The 14,944-nt window shown below is 43.0% G+C and overlaps 1 protein-coding gene across 2 annotated transcripts; it reads right to left on the bottom strand.

Moving 5' to 3' along the window:
* Nucleotides 1-1,326: 1,326 nt before the first annotated feature.
* LOC105474426 (HLA class II histocompatibility antigen, DM beta chain) lies at nucleotides 1,327-9,621 on the bottom strand. Of its 2 annotated transcripts, XM_011729040.3 has the most exons (6): nucleotides 7,505-9,619; nucleotides 5,358-5,639; nucleotides 3,850-4,134; nucleotides 2,233-2,349; nucleotides 2,039-2,074; nucleotides 1,327-1,685 (listed from the first exon to the last, which is right to left on the bottom strand). In XM_011729040.3, exons 1-6 carry the CDS (start codon nucleotides 7,557-7,559, stop codon nucleotides 1,669-1,671), a joined length of 792 nt encoding a protein of 263 aa, XP_011727342.2. In that variant the 5' UTR covers nucleotides 7,560-9,619; the 3' UTR covers nucleotides 1,327-1,668. The 2 variants fall into 2 exon arrangements, with proteins under 2 accessions (XP_011727342.2, XP_011727343.2); XM_011729041.3 differs by lacking the exon at nucleotides 2,039-2,074 and having other exon boundaries at nucleotides 7,505-9,621.
* Nucleotides 9,622-14,944: the final 5,323 nt, after the last annotated feature.

The following is a 14,944-nucleotide window of genomic DNA, read 5'->3' as shown; positions in this document are numbered from 1 at the left end:
CAATAAGCCGAGATTGCACCATCACACTTCAGCCTGGGCAACAAGAGCAAAACACTATCTCGAAAATAAATAAATAAATAAAATAAAAATAATAAATAAAACTGCCCAGTTATAGACAAGGCCCAAAGCCCCATTCCTAGACTAAACTAGAATTTAAAAAGGAGTTTGCTTTGTCAAGCGAACAAAAATAAAAACAAAAACAGTGAATAGAAAAAAATGAATATGAAACATAAAAATGATAAAATATAGACATTAACTTCCTTCCACTGACTTCTGTTAACCCCTTCCAGAAGAGATGCTCTAATTCCAAGGATCCGTCTGAAGAAACTATGGATGTGTTCCAGATCAACTCATTTCTGGTTTCTTTTTCTTACCCACATTCTAGTACTTAACTCTAATTCCAAAAACAATTCCACACCCTAGCTTTCTGTGTCCAGCAGGTGTCGCCTTTCATGGGACAACAAACCACCAGCCAGCATCCTCTCTTCCATGGCGTGGAGTCCATTCCCCCAAAGGGTTCTCCTTGGGCTTGGGTTAGAAGGGAATAGAACGGAGGCCCTGAAGAGGTGTGTGCTCACCAGCATGAGGGTCTTCAGAATAAAGTAATCTGCTACTTCCAGCTGAGGTAGACAAACATCCTACAGAAATCTGTTCTTTGACCTTGGACAAGTCACTTAAATGTCTCTGAGCCTCATATCCTTTGTCTGTAACATAGAGGGAAGCAATCTGTCCCTTGTGGGGTTATTGTGAGAAGAGAAGGAGCTACAAATATAAAGGTCTGAGCCCAGTGCCTAAGATAAAATAATCACTCAAGCTATGCTCCCTTCTGCATTCAGGGTATGGAAGAAATAACTGTCTAGAACTCAATCCAGAGTTAAGCTCTGTTCCCTGAATCCTGAGGGGTCTGAGGGGTCTGAGGGGTCTGCCTTACGGTTGTGATGAGGATCAAAGCACCTGGTACAATGCCTGGCCAGAAAGTTGAATAACTGAAAATAGCTAACGTCCCTATTGCAGGCTGGCTGTGTGTCTGGCAGTGTTCTTAGCCATTTACAAGTATGAACTCATTTAATCCTTATAAGATCCTGTACGGGGTGAGTAAGCTGTTAATCCCCTTCCTTGCCCATACTCTGTGACTCCATCCCACCACAGTTTAATTTCTCCTTATGAATTATTAATCAGAAAACGGCCCCAAATTCTGTCATGTCTAAGTGGGAAAATGGAAGAAGGCACTGTTTCTCCCCCACTCAAGTAGAAGAGAATTAACCTCAGCCCCTGCTTTGCCCATATTCCTTCCCCAGGGCCCCAGGAAGAAGACATGGAAAAACATTATTTCCACTAAAGTTTATTTCTCCGAAACAATCACCAGTGACTTGCTGTCCTCTATGGCACACTGAGGGCCCCAGGAGGGTCTTTAACTCCCTTCCTCGGATTATATCCATCCCAGAAATATAGCCTTGGACGATAATTTGGTTGTAGCATAGTCCCAGGAATGAGGTCCCCCAAGTTGCTAAGTTTTACATAGGGGAGACTGGGAAATTCAAATAATTGGATGGAGAAACCATAGGATCCAAGATAATGTCAGAGTGTTGAAGATGTTGGAGAGGCATGGTAGCATCATTGAGTCTGAATCTCCTTCTCACTTGGAGTGGAAGTTGTAGGATTCTGCCTCTAGGAAATGTGCCGTCCTACAGAATAAATAAAAGGGAGATAATGAGGCTTGAACCCAACTTGCCCCCATCATTTGCCACTGTAACTATCCCATGCCTTAATACAGTGATATTGAGAACTCCAGGGCACCAACAACTAGTACAAAGGAAACACCTTTATCCTCCTGTCTGCAGATACCCCACTTAGTAGAAGAGGAGGATGCTCCTTCCTGCTCTTAATCCTAGCAATGGCAGCTTAAATCATGCCCTTGGCTAGATCCTCATGGAAGCTCACCCATATAATAAGCAAGATTAGTTGAACCCAACACTGACCCTCTAACCTGCACCCCAACCAAAGGACAAGTAGGGAAGTAGACCAACAGAGATGTTACCTTCTGGATAATTGGACCCAGGAAGAGGAGTGTAACCTAAGAGAGGAAGATACTTGATTATACCAGTCTTTGTGGATGAAAGTATCTAGCATTATTCATAGCAAAGGGAGTAGGAAGGAAAGAGTCAATCACAAACAGAAAGTAAGCAGAGATTGGGACCAAGAGTGGGGATGGGAATTCAGGGAGTCACTCACTAGAGGAGCCAGCTCTCCGCCAGCTGATCAAACCAAGAGAGAAGATGATGAGGCCCAGGCCCAGAGTCACTGCAGACACAGAAACCTTCAGGGTCTGCATGGGGGACAGCCCAGGTGCTGCAAAAAATAGAAACTTACTTGAACCAATTTCTGTTGCTCACCCCCAGGGCAATTCCATTTATTGCAGCCACCTCTCAGTGGGTTAAAAGGTCCTTTATCCCAGCTCCAAGGGTCTAGCTCGCACCACCCACTCCCAAGAAAATGATCTTTCTCAAATCAAACCCTCGTCCCATGGGCCTCTACTCCTAGAGTAAGCCTGGGGAACCCATCTCCCCAGAATTAGTATCCTGGCTTCCAGGTCCTCTCTAATACAGTGGCGCCTCTCAAGGCATCCTCTTTCCTTTCTTTACCCAAAAGGCACTCTTACCAGGATAAAGGCTCCTCACTGTCCTCTCCATTGCCCCCACGGTGACAACGTTTGCTTCCTTACTTTCTCCGACTGAGCAGCTTCCTGTTACACTGTCTTACCACGTGTCTTAACCTCCAGTGGATCCATCCTGTGAGTTATCCTACTACTTGTGTACCTTCTACATCTAGATGTCCCATGGAGCTTGTCTCCATCCCACTCCACAGCCCCTGCACTTCCTTGGGCTGGTCCTGTTCTGAATCATGTCCCACTCAGATTCTTTTCCTATGATAAAATGAACACTCTATTACCAAAGGGAGGTTCTTGTACACCCTGTGAGGAGATGTTCCCCAGGAAAGTTCAAGTGAGCATGTGATTTCCACTGTCTTCTCTGTTCTCCATTCCCTTCCCAACTGCCCAGCAGGAAACAGCACTTCCCACAAGGGGAAAACCTGGTTACAGCAGCTGATCTGAGATCCTGTTCTCTGGCTTTTGTAGACACCCTTCCTCTTCCTCATTTCTTTCTCTTTCTTTTCCAAGAATACCCAAAGCTGTGTGCAACTTCTCACAATACCTTTAACTACTCCCGACAGTGTTTGAACTGTAATTAATTCTTTAGCCATTAGCCCCTGAGCATGCACGCCAAATGGTCTGCCAGCCGTGGCTTGACTACTCCCCTATGCTTGGTAGAGCAGGCCAAATGTAGTACTGCCCCACACCAAGAAATGTCCCCCTTCTTCAACCTTCATCATTCCTTCAGCTCCCATCTGCTTCTGGCACCAGAATAGTTGAAATCTAAGGAGGCTAGAATAGTGTATTACAATTTGGGGTTCTGAAAATACGATTGCCAAATTTACATCCTCATTTCAAAGCAAGCACGCTCCCCTCCCGCCCTCAAATATAGATGCAGCAACATCAACCACACCACCAGAGCAACAATAGCACAGTCTAAATAGAAATATTAAATTGGTGCAAAAGTAATTGCGTTTTTTGCCACTAAAAGTAATGGCAAAAACTGCAAATCCTTTTCACCAACCTAAATATTTCCATTTCTTTATCCCATTTCCCAATTCTGGTCCTAAGCCCCCCATAAGTTCCTCCAGACTCAGTCCCCATTTTCAGCACCTTGCTGTCTACTATGTACCATGTATCGATCCACATCTCATTTTCTCTGCTTTGACCCTAATTCCATCCATCTGCCATACACTTACTCCAGTCCCGAAGGATGGGCTCAGGAGCCCCAATGTGCTCCACCACACAGGTGTAGGTGTCCCCGTAAGAGGGGGTTAAGGCTAAATAGGAGAGGGTCTGGTACGTCCAGTCTCCATTGGGCTGGGCCGTCTTCTGGCCACTGCCGTGAGGGATGACAAGATTCCCGTTCTTCATCCACGTGATGGTCACATCTGCTGGGTAGAAGCCCCACACATAGCAGGCCAGCATCACAGGCTCCCTCGTGTTAAAAGGAGTGGTTTGGGCTACTTGCACAGATGGTGGCCCTGCATAGGAGAAAAAACATCTTTAGGAAGGAGGGTGACATTCTGGCCTCTTCTCCAACCCGGTTTCTTTTTCTATCGCAACTCTTCATAGATTTTGCAACCCACTTCCCACCCCAGCCCCCCTGCCATGCTGCCCCTTGAAAGGGAATCATTAGAATATATTCCTGCATTCCTCTTTCTTCTCTCACATTCCTTCATTGCCCCTTTCTTTCTTTCCTCCTCCAGAGTTATGTTTGATTACAATTAGTAAAAACCAGATCTGAACTGCAAGCTGTTCTGGAAGTCATTGTATTATATTTCAAGTACGTAAGCTGGAAAGTATTTGAAATAAGTAAGCTAAGAGTAATCCAGAGTTGTACATTGGGTTTTTTTAAGGTGGAAAAGGAATTTTTCTCCAAATCTTGTTTAATACATTAATTTGCTAGTTAAAGCCTTTTCTCCTCGCATAGTTTAAGGAAACAAGCCTAACTTAAGATTCACTCTTAAATTTGGAATGAATGTAGTCAAATTAATGAGATTGCTAATACTGCCATATTTTACTGATTTACTCTCCTAGGTGACCCTCTTGCTTGCCTCTATCTTGACATTTTTCAAACACAATCTTAAATAAAAATCCAAGAAATTATGTTAAAATGCAGATTTCCTAGCCTGTATCCCCAGATACTTTCAACAGATCTGGAGTGGTACCAAGGGGCTTGCATATTTAACAAGCACCTCCTCCAGGCAATTCTGAGAAAGGTGGTTCAGAAATCACCCTTGAAACACACTATTCTGTACTGTGGAGAGCTTCAAATTTACTTTTACAAACTTCAAGCCATTGTCAATGCAAGAGTTTAAATGTGAGAAAAAGCATGTGTCAGGATCCCCTAGGATTCCGAATATTCCCATGCCTGGGCCCACCTCAGATCTAGAACACCAAAATCTGGGATAAGAAGGCATGAACATCTTGGGTACCCATCCTGAGATGCCCTGGCCTCTGCATAAGCTCCCCTCATGATTCCTCGCAGTTCAAACCTCACCTCCCCTTCTCTACTCCTGTTCCACTCAGGTCAGCCACCTTGTTCCTCTTGAGGTTCAATCCTCCCTCTTTCTACATTTCAGATCCACACATTTTCTCTTCTTTGCTGCTCAAATCTCAAACCCCTGGGCCACTGTGGGACCCTCCCTGGCCTGCCCTCTTAACTGCACTTCCTGGTAGCCCCTCTGCATCCCTCTCTCCTCACGTGTCCTGTGGGTCAGTGATCCCCAGAAGGGCTGGGTGTGTGTGGTACAATTCTGAAGCCCATTGCGCAAGCGCTGCATCAGGGTGTCCTGTTGGTTGAGGTAATGTGAGATGCCATTGGCCAAGGGATTCAGCACCCCAAATTCGCAAGGGACCATCTTGTTCTCCTCTGGATCCCAGCAGGTCAGCAGATCCTTGTTGAAGGAGATACAGTATGTGAAATCCTTTGCAGTCCCATCATCATCCAGTAGACAGGTGCTTTCCACATGGGCCACAAAGCCACCTAGAGGAGCCAGGGAAGGGAGAGCAGGTCAATGTCTTCTATTGGCCTGACGATAAATAAATAATAAATATACATAAATAATAAATATATATAACATATAGACATATATTTAGGAGCTCTGCACTGAGCTCTTAAAACCCTTGTAATTTCCTGAGTGATAGGGACGCTAGGTGCATCTTTTGTTTTTGTTCTAATATTTTGTCTTTGACCCTGATTCCTGAGATAGAGTGCCTAATCGCTTAGAATTTCCTAGATAACAGGAGTGTCTTTTGTTCTAATGGGGTAACTCTTGGTGGGCTCCTAGAGGAGGGGCTGGTCACCAGAAAGACCAAGCCATGATTAGAAGCCTGGAACTTTTAGTCCCTTCCCCCATCCTCCCTGAAGGGGAAGGGGCTGGAGATTGAGTTAATAATCAGTCATGCTTATGTGATGAAGCCTCCATAAAAATCCCGGAACTGTGAAGTTCAGAGAACTTCTCAGTTGGTAAACACATCCACGTACCAGGAGGTGAAGTACCCCAATTTTGTTGGGACAGAGCTCCTGTGATTGGGACCCTTCCAGACCTGGTATTTCTTCATCTGGTTGTTCATTTGTATGCTTTAAAATATCCTTTGTTAAAGGATGCAAAATTACAATCTAGTGTTCTATACCACTGTGGGATGACTATAATTAACAATAATACATTATATCATTTCAAATCACTAGAAGAAGGATATTGAATGTTTCCAACACAAAGAAATGATAAATGAGATGATGGATATGCTAATTACTCTGATCTTATCACTGTACATTACATGTACTAAAACACCATTATCCACCCCAGGAATATGTATAATCATATCAATTAAAATAAAATATCCCTTCTAAAAGTCTACAATAGTAAGTAAACTTTTCCTGAGTTCCATAAGCCACTTTAGCAAATTATCAACCCCAAGGAGGGGGTCATGAGAACCTCTGATTTGTAGCCAAGTTGGACAGAAGATGTAGGTAACTCGGGAAGCTACTACTTGTGATTGGTGTCTGAAATGGAGGTGGCCTTATGGGACTGAGTCTTTAACCTTTGGACTCTATGTTAACTCCAGTTAATGTCACAATGGAATTGAATTATAGGATATCCAGCTAATATAGGATAATTGGTTGCTATGAGTTAAAAAAAAAAAAGACAAAACCCACACAATTGGTCAAAGAAGTGTTGAGTGTGAGCATATAGAAGAAAAAAAGTTGATTTTTCTTATATTCAGCTGAGAACCTAAGCCTTGGTGACATCCAGTTAGTCTGGCACAGATTTCCTGCTCAGGGACCGTCTACTGACCAAGCTCATACCCTGAAGTTTCTGAAAGCCTGATTTGAGGGAGTCGATAGACATAGTAGATAAGTTTGTAGATCCAGTCTCCTCTTTATGCAAGACTAAGCACAGGGATAGGAGTGGCCCCCCGAGATTATTTGCATATTTAAACATGACAATCTGCCCAGAACACAGACCTTCACTATGGCAAATTATTGAGAGAGAATAAGGGTCAAGAGAAAGAGTCAGCCTTGTACTGTGCTGGAAATATTAAATATTCAGTTTGCACATATTTACGAAGCACTTGCTGCATGCAGGCACTGTGCTAGGAGCTGGGGATGCAGCAATAAATAAGATGAACAATGTCCTTGCCTATATTCCAGCAGGGAATATACACTGCACAGATAATTATACAGATTAATTACATTAAAATTGCTACAAAGATAAAGTACAAAGTGCTATAGGAATACATACCAGGGAGACAAACTATCCAGGGGGTCATATGCAATTACAAAACGGAACACCCTTATCCTGAAACAGGAGCAGGGGAAGGGAGAGTCCCCGGAAGAAGTGTCCTTACCTGCTCTTGTGCAGCCCAGGCTGAGCCCCAGCAGCAGCGGCAGGAATATGATCATGCTCTGCTCTGTAGAGATGCCCGGAGTTCAATCCCCTGGACCAGCTCTTCCAGGGTCCGTGGGTCCTCACCTGTCCCAGAAGCTCCAGCCTGGGTAGATGATCTCCAGACACTGAGCAGAATACTATATTGCCCGGGTCCCTTGATCCCCCGAAATGAGTGATTTGGGGATACCCAGCCCCTAGATATTAAACCTGTTCCTTCCAGCTCACGGGAGTCCAGTGTTCAAACAGGGACAGATTTGCTAGGTAGGCGGGGACAGATGTAGAGACAAATCGCTGAGTGCCTCAGCCTAGCGTCATCAGTTACTAGGTAAACCTCATCCTGCCTTAGGCTTAGACAACAGGTCTCCTGTTCTCTCTTAATTCTTTTTCTGCAGAACAACCAGTAGATTTCCCTAGATTACTGGAGAGAATAATCGCAATATTCCCAGGATGTATGCAGCCTGGGCTGCCCACTGGTTTAACTTTTTCCTCTCAATGCTCTCCCAAAAGACCAGGACCAGATAACCTCTCCTATTCCTTACAGGGAGGTTACCCAAGAAGATAATTACAAAAATCTTTGTCTGTCCTGAGATGAGAGGACCCAGAGCCCTTCTGGGGCAGGTGGTAGAGGCAGGGCTGCTGAGAAGGAAGGAGGCACAGACAGAGTACAGAATTGTCTGGTCTCAAAGCAAGACTGCAGAATAAGGGAAGCAGCGCCACTTTAGAGATCAGGAATAGGGGCCTGGAAAATCCCTCCATGGGCCTCCATTGTTGCTTCTGTTCTAGCCAGTCAAGCTTCATTTCCTCCTCAGTTATAATAGCTGCTTTCTGGAGCCAGTAAACCATATCCTCCTACACTCTGAGCAATCTCACGGGGTAGACTGCAGGTTAACACCACTCAGACTCCTTGAAAAATAGCTGGTGACGGGTCAGTGCCCAGAGCTCACCTGCCTTCCCCCAAACTCTAAACACCCCTATGTGTTTCCTCTACTGTATCCTGTTCCCTGGGGGCAGGTCCCTGCATTATGAAGCCACTAGGAAAATGAGATAAAGCTTTCCTACTTTTCTTCCCCTAAAAAGACAGATTTTGTTTTTTATTTTTTGAGAATAGCAAGTAAGATTTTATATTTTATTTATTTTTAATTATTTTAACCTTTGTTTTAGGTTCAAGGGTACATGCGCAGGTTTGTTATATAGGTAAATTGTGTGTCATGGGGATTTGGAATACAAATTTATTTCATCACCCGGGTAATAAGTATGGTATCTGATAGGCAGTGTTTTGATCCTCTCCCTCTTCCCAACCTCCACCCTCAAGTAGGGCCCAGTGTCTATTATTCCCTTTTTTGTGTGTCCATGTGTACTCAATGTTTAGTTCCCACTTATAAAAGTGAGAACATGTAGTATTTCATTTTCTGCTCCTGTGTTAGTTTGCCTAGGATAATGGCCCCCAGCTCCATCCATGACGCTGCAAAAGACGTGATCTCGTCTTTTTTTGTCTGTGTAGTATTCCATGGTGTATATGTACCACATTTTCTTTATACAATCTACTGTTGGTGGGCATTTAGGTTGATTCCATGTCTTTGCTGTGATGGATACTGCTGCAGTGAACATTTATGTGCGTATGTCTTTATGGTAGAACAATTAATACTCCTTTGGGTATATGCCTAATAACGGGATTGCTGGGACAAATGGTAGCTCTGCTTTAAGTTTCTTGAGAAATTGCCAAACTGCTTTCCTCAATGACTGAACTAATTTATGTTCCCACCAGCAGTGTATAAGCCTTCTGTTTTCTCTGCAACTTCTCCAACATTTGTTATTTTTTGACTTTTTAATAATAGCCATAATGAGATGATATCTCACTATGATTTTGATTTGCATTTCTCTAATCATTAGTAATGTTGAACATTTTTTCATATGCTTGTTGGTCACGTGTGTGTCTTGAAAAGGCAGATTTTACGTATTTGCGTATTTATTTTTTCACGGCTTTTTTTAAAGAGTCTCACTCTGTTGCCTAGGCTGGAGTGCAGTGGAATGATCTTGGCTTACTGCAGTCTCTGCCTCCTGGGTTCAGATGATTCTCATGCCTCAGCCACCCGAGCAGCTGGGGTTACAGGCATGTGCCACCACGCCTGGTTAATTTTTGTAATTTTTTTTTTTTTTTCAGTAGAGACGGGGTTTCACTATGTTGGCCAGGCTGGTCTTGAACTCCTGACCTCAAGTGATCCACCCACCTCAGCCTCCTAAAGTGCTAGGATTACAGGCATACATTGTGCCTGGCCTGAAAAAGCAGATTTTAAATGGCAATTCATTCTTCTATCCCATTGTGAACTATACAGTTGATGGATTTTCCATTACTAACTTGAAACTCTAAATTGGCTTCCTTCTGCTCCTCAGTAGGTTTCAGGGCTGCCTCTCCACACCTTAGTTTCTGAGGACTCTTGGATTTCATTAAATAGTGAGCTAAACAAAAGAAGATGTGGAGGGGTCCCCTTGACACCACACTTAGCTGCCCTCCCCCAAAGTCCCTGATCTCAGGAAAATCTAATACCTACGGAGAAAATGGTTAGAAAAAAATACATACAAAGATCATTACCAAAAACAAAAGACTCCTCGTGTAACTAATTGAGATTAACTGAAGCTCTGCCATAGCTCCCAGCCACTGCCCCCACTCACCTTGATTATATACTCTAACTCTGCTAATGAACTGTCAAGTGTGTTGGAGTGGGCAGAATATGGGGTGGGGAGTGCATAATTTGTAGAGCTTCTACTTTAGAACAGATACAATGCTAGGTAGGTCCATTATATACTATCTCATCTCATCTTAAAAGACTTGTTGGCCAGATGTGGTGACTCACACCTGTAATCCCAGCACTTTGGGAGGGATTCGCCTCCCAAAGGCAGGCACATCGCCTGAGGTCAGAAGTTCGAGACCAGACTGGCAAACATGGTGAAACTCTGTCTCTATTAAAAATACAAAAATTAGCCGGGCATGGTGGCGCGTGCCTGTAATCCCAGCTACTCTGGAGGCTGAGGCGGGAGAATCACTTGAACCTGGGAGGCAGAGGTTGCAGTGAGCTGAGATCGTGCCACTGCACTCCAGCCTGGGTGACAGAGTGAGACTCGTCTTAAAAAAAGAAAATCACACACACAAAAAACTTGTTAATTGTCCTCATTTCCCAGGTTGGAAAACAGGTCCAAAGATTCACACCCAAGGTCTAAAGGTTGTAACTCCTCTTCTTATACAGCTCTTACACATGCATGTGCGTACACACACACACACACACTTGAGCATGCCCACACACTCACTACATCCTGGAACTGGGATGGCTCAGATAAAGGGAGTCACTGAGGCCTCTGCTGAGAAAGGGAGAAAGAGAAGAGTCACAATCCATAACCCAGTTCACCCAAGTCTTATCTTTCCCGTCCTCAGAGTTCCTTCTGCTCTGCGAACCACCGTCCCTTCCACTTTCTCTTTTGACAAGTTTTAAAACTGAATTTTCCCCTGCGCCCCCCACTCCATACATTTCCCCCTCACATTCCTCCCCATCCTGTCCAGGTAAGCTGTTATCCTAACCTTATAGGAACCAAGTCCTGGGATCCTTTTCAATGTCTACAAAGCCTAGCCCTGGCAAGGGGGCACTGGCTGTGTGGTCCTGTGCCAGCACTGAACATGGCCGTAGCCAGTAACAGTGAGGCTGAATGTAGTTCCCTCTTATGTCTAGATCTCTGCTCCAGCAGTCAAAGGAGATGTGAAACCTTCTGTGAGGCCACAACAGGAGATGACAGGAGAAGATTTCACTTCTCTATTAATTCAAACACTGAGGGAGCTTTTCAGAATAAAGAAGGACAGAAAACCCAGACACCTGTGCTCAGCAGTGTTTTCCTTCCTCTCCTCCTCCCAGCCCTTCCATTTTTACAGCTATAGCTCTGTCTTCCCACCTCCAGCCAACCCAAAATAACATCTCAATGGCGCTGTCCATTGTTGCTTTTTGTTAATTATTGATATAGCACCGGGACTGAAGAGGCATGGAGCCCCAACCGGGTTCCCACATGTTGCCTTTCTTTTACTGACTCTACACAACCACCCAAAGAGTGAGTCCTCTCCTTTCCCACTGCCTCTGCCCTTAGCCTGGCCACCACATGCCTGCAGTGGACTAGTCCCAGGGTTTGTGTGCAAAGCATTACTGGGAACATTCAGAATGAGAAGATATGGATTCTGCTCCCGTATCACTTTGCTTGTAGGTCAGTTGGGGAGTGAGAACAAACACTTTAAATAGTTTATATTAAAGCAAGTAAGCAATAAGAGAGCAATAAGGCCCGTGGTCTTAAAAAAGAAGAGAGAAATCACCATGGGCATGGTAGACAGGGAGTACTCTCAATCAAGAGGACCTGGAATGAGCCTTGAATACTGGGCTGGAGTTGTGCTGGAGAGGACGAAGGCAGTTGGCATCGTAGGTCTGGTGTATAGCTTCACAAGCTTGACAATGCTGTGAGGTGCCATCAGGGAGGAGGTGTCCTACGAGGAGCTTGGGGTAGCTAAAACAAAGACAAGCTACAATAACATCACTGGCACTGCACATTGGAGGAAGTCACACATGCAATCTCTTGTGTTTTTCTGAGAGTATGGCCATAATAATAAATCTCTTCTAGGCACTTCCTAAAGTTGCTCCATGTCAGTTCTCAGGTTCCTCTTTGGGGCAGATGGTTTTAACTGAAGTCTCCATTTTATAAACACAAAATTGCTCAACCAGTTAATCATGCCTCATAGCATAAGACCACATTCGTGACTTCGGTGTCTTTTCAAAACTACACACACCTACATCCTGCCAAGATTATATTACTTGCCCAATCTGTCCAATCCCCACCCTACTCCTGCCATCTACGCCTTACCTCACCTCCGCCCACACACACACCCTTCTACCCTGTCAGGATTCACTGCTCTAGATCTGACCTTTGGATTATAGTTTCTGTAGTCAGTTCACCATCCTTCCATCATACAGCCAAATTACTTGAACTACTAGGAGATAGTCTATCTGATTTGCCACCACAACTATTTTTCCTTTTTTATTTTTATTTTTTAACACCACAACTATTGAAGAATGCTATCTTCATCTTACCCATGAGAAAATGGAGGCAGAGGGAGGTTAAGTGGTTGCTGAGGTTTACCCAGATACTAAGTAATAGAATCATTACTTGAACTCAGGATTTCTTACTTTAAATCCTGTATTGCTAATAATCAATTGGAAAATAACTGAAAATTGCCTACCTTTTATAATAACAATAAAAACCATAGCATATTTATGAATTAACATACCAAATATAAGAATTTTAAGAAAAAAGAAAACTTTATTGAAGTGCACAAAGACCTGAGAGGTGTAGAGATATACCATATTCATGGATAGGCCATGCTAACATAATGACAACCTCTCCCCACATCTCTAACCTAAATGCTACCCCAATTAAAGTAACAGTAGGATTTCAGGAGAATTTAACAAACTGATTATAAAATGTACATGGAAATATAGTCCAAGAGTATCTTAGAATATTTTGATAAAGAAAAGAAAAATAAGTTTTTTGGGAAGATGGTAAAGGAATGGAGACTAGTTCTACTAAATAGTAACACATATTAAAAAGCCAAAATCATCAAACCATGTGATACTGATTAGTAATGAGAGAAAAGCAAATTAAAACAACAAAATACCACTCTATGCCCACCATGTTGCCAACATTTAAAAGTCAAATAATTACAAGTATTAGTGAGCATAAAGGGAAATGTGAACTATCTTGCTCTGTTGGTGAGAGTATAAACTGTTTATGATCCCTGAATTATAGAAATTATAAACTAGTTGGGTGAAAAAAAATTAACCTAGGAAATAAAGTGGCATATCCCAATCCTTAGGTTGAGTGCTTTAAGTCTTGGAAGATTTCAGTAAAGAGAAATTAGGGGCAGGTTCATGGAATAAGCTGAACTGGAGTTGGACCTATGGAGTGGGTTAAGACAGGAACAAGACAAGCAGAATAAAGAAGGCATTCCTGTGAGAGGAAAGAGCCTGGGCAAATGCCCTAAACCAAAAACAGATATAATACCTCAAGAAAGAGTGAGGAAAAAAGATTCATTCAAGAACAGCTTTCCTGCTGGGAATAGTGAGTAATATTTTTTATTAGAAAAGGGGCACCAGACTAGAGAGGATACTGAGTGCTTCTAGAGTACTTAAGTAACAGTATCATAGAAGGTTTGTTCAGAAAGCATCTAATCTAAGCCCATCATTTTATAGATGAGGACTTTGAGGCCCAGAGAGGGGAAGTGACTTGTCTAAGGTCACACAGCATAATAAAGCACTTTTAAAGCTTGCCTGACAGGAAATATCTAGATAAGTTGGAAAATAGAGAGCGAGAGAGAGAAATTAGGAAGAACTAGAAAGCACCGTATCTAGAATTAGTAAAGTGAGAATAAAAAGAAAAACATCTAAAATGGAGAAAACACAATACTTGAAGCTAGTATTAAGGTGTATTTCAGAAAAGAGAAAGAAGTCTACGAGGCAACTAAGTTCTCCTCTGAAGATCAAGACAAGTAATGATAAGATTAGGTTATTGAGCACATTTTGTATGTGCCAAACGCTATTGTAAGCATTCTATAGATATTAACTTATTTAAGCTTCACAGCATGAGGATATGCTGCCTTATTTCCTATATTAATTTTTTCACTCAACTAGTTTATAATTTCTGTAATTCAAGGGTCATAAACAGTTTACAATCCCACCAACAGACCAAGATATTAGAGTTCACCTTTCCCTTTATCCTCACTAACATTTATTTGACTTTCAAATGTTGGCAACATGGTGGCAAGGTGGACACCATTGTTATCATCATCCTTTTACACAAAATGATACCAAAGCACAAGTTAAGTAACTTGCTCAAGGGCTCACAGCTAAACGCTGACAGTTACAATTGAATCCCCAGCAGTCTGGTTCCAGAGCCCGTGCTTCTTAACCAGCACACATGATGCTGTTAGAAATGAGATGGTTCAGAGACAGTGCTAACTTCTCTTAGGGGGAATTTTTATTTTAGATTAGACTCTAATACAATGCCAAGAACAGAAACTCCCTCACCAAGTAATTGCCCTCTCAACTTTATTGCCACCCTGTCATCCAAAGCAAATCCCAGACCCTAAGGAATGCAAGAAAGAAAGCACATGCAAAGCAATTTACCACCAGTGGTCATGTGCTACCAGCTTTCATTATCTGCCCAGGACAGCACCTGTGCAGTTCTCCTTGGACAGTTCACTCAGGCCAAGGAACAGATTGTCAGGAAAGACATGTGAATTCTTTGCCCTTCCAGGCTGTTTTCACTTCATGTTAGGGGCTTCATGATACTGTTTTCCCAGAACTGACATGACTGATTG

This window comes from Macaca nemestrina, chromosome 5 (assembly GCF_043159975.1).
Source record: "Macaca nemestrina isolate mMacNem1 chromosome 5, mMacNem.hap1, whole genome shotgun sequence".
Classification (NCBI taxonomy): Eukaryota; Metazoa; Chordata; class Mammalia; order Primates; family Cercopithecidae; genus Macaca; species Macaca nemestrina.
This window is presented reverse-complemented; position numbering and strand designations above follow the sequence as displayed.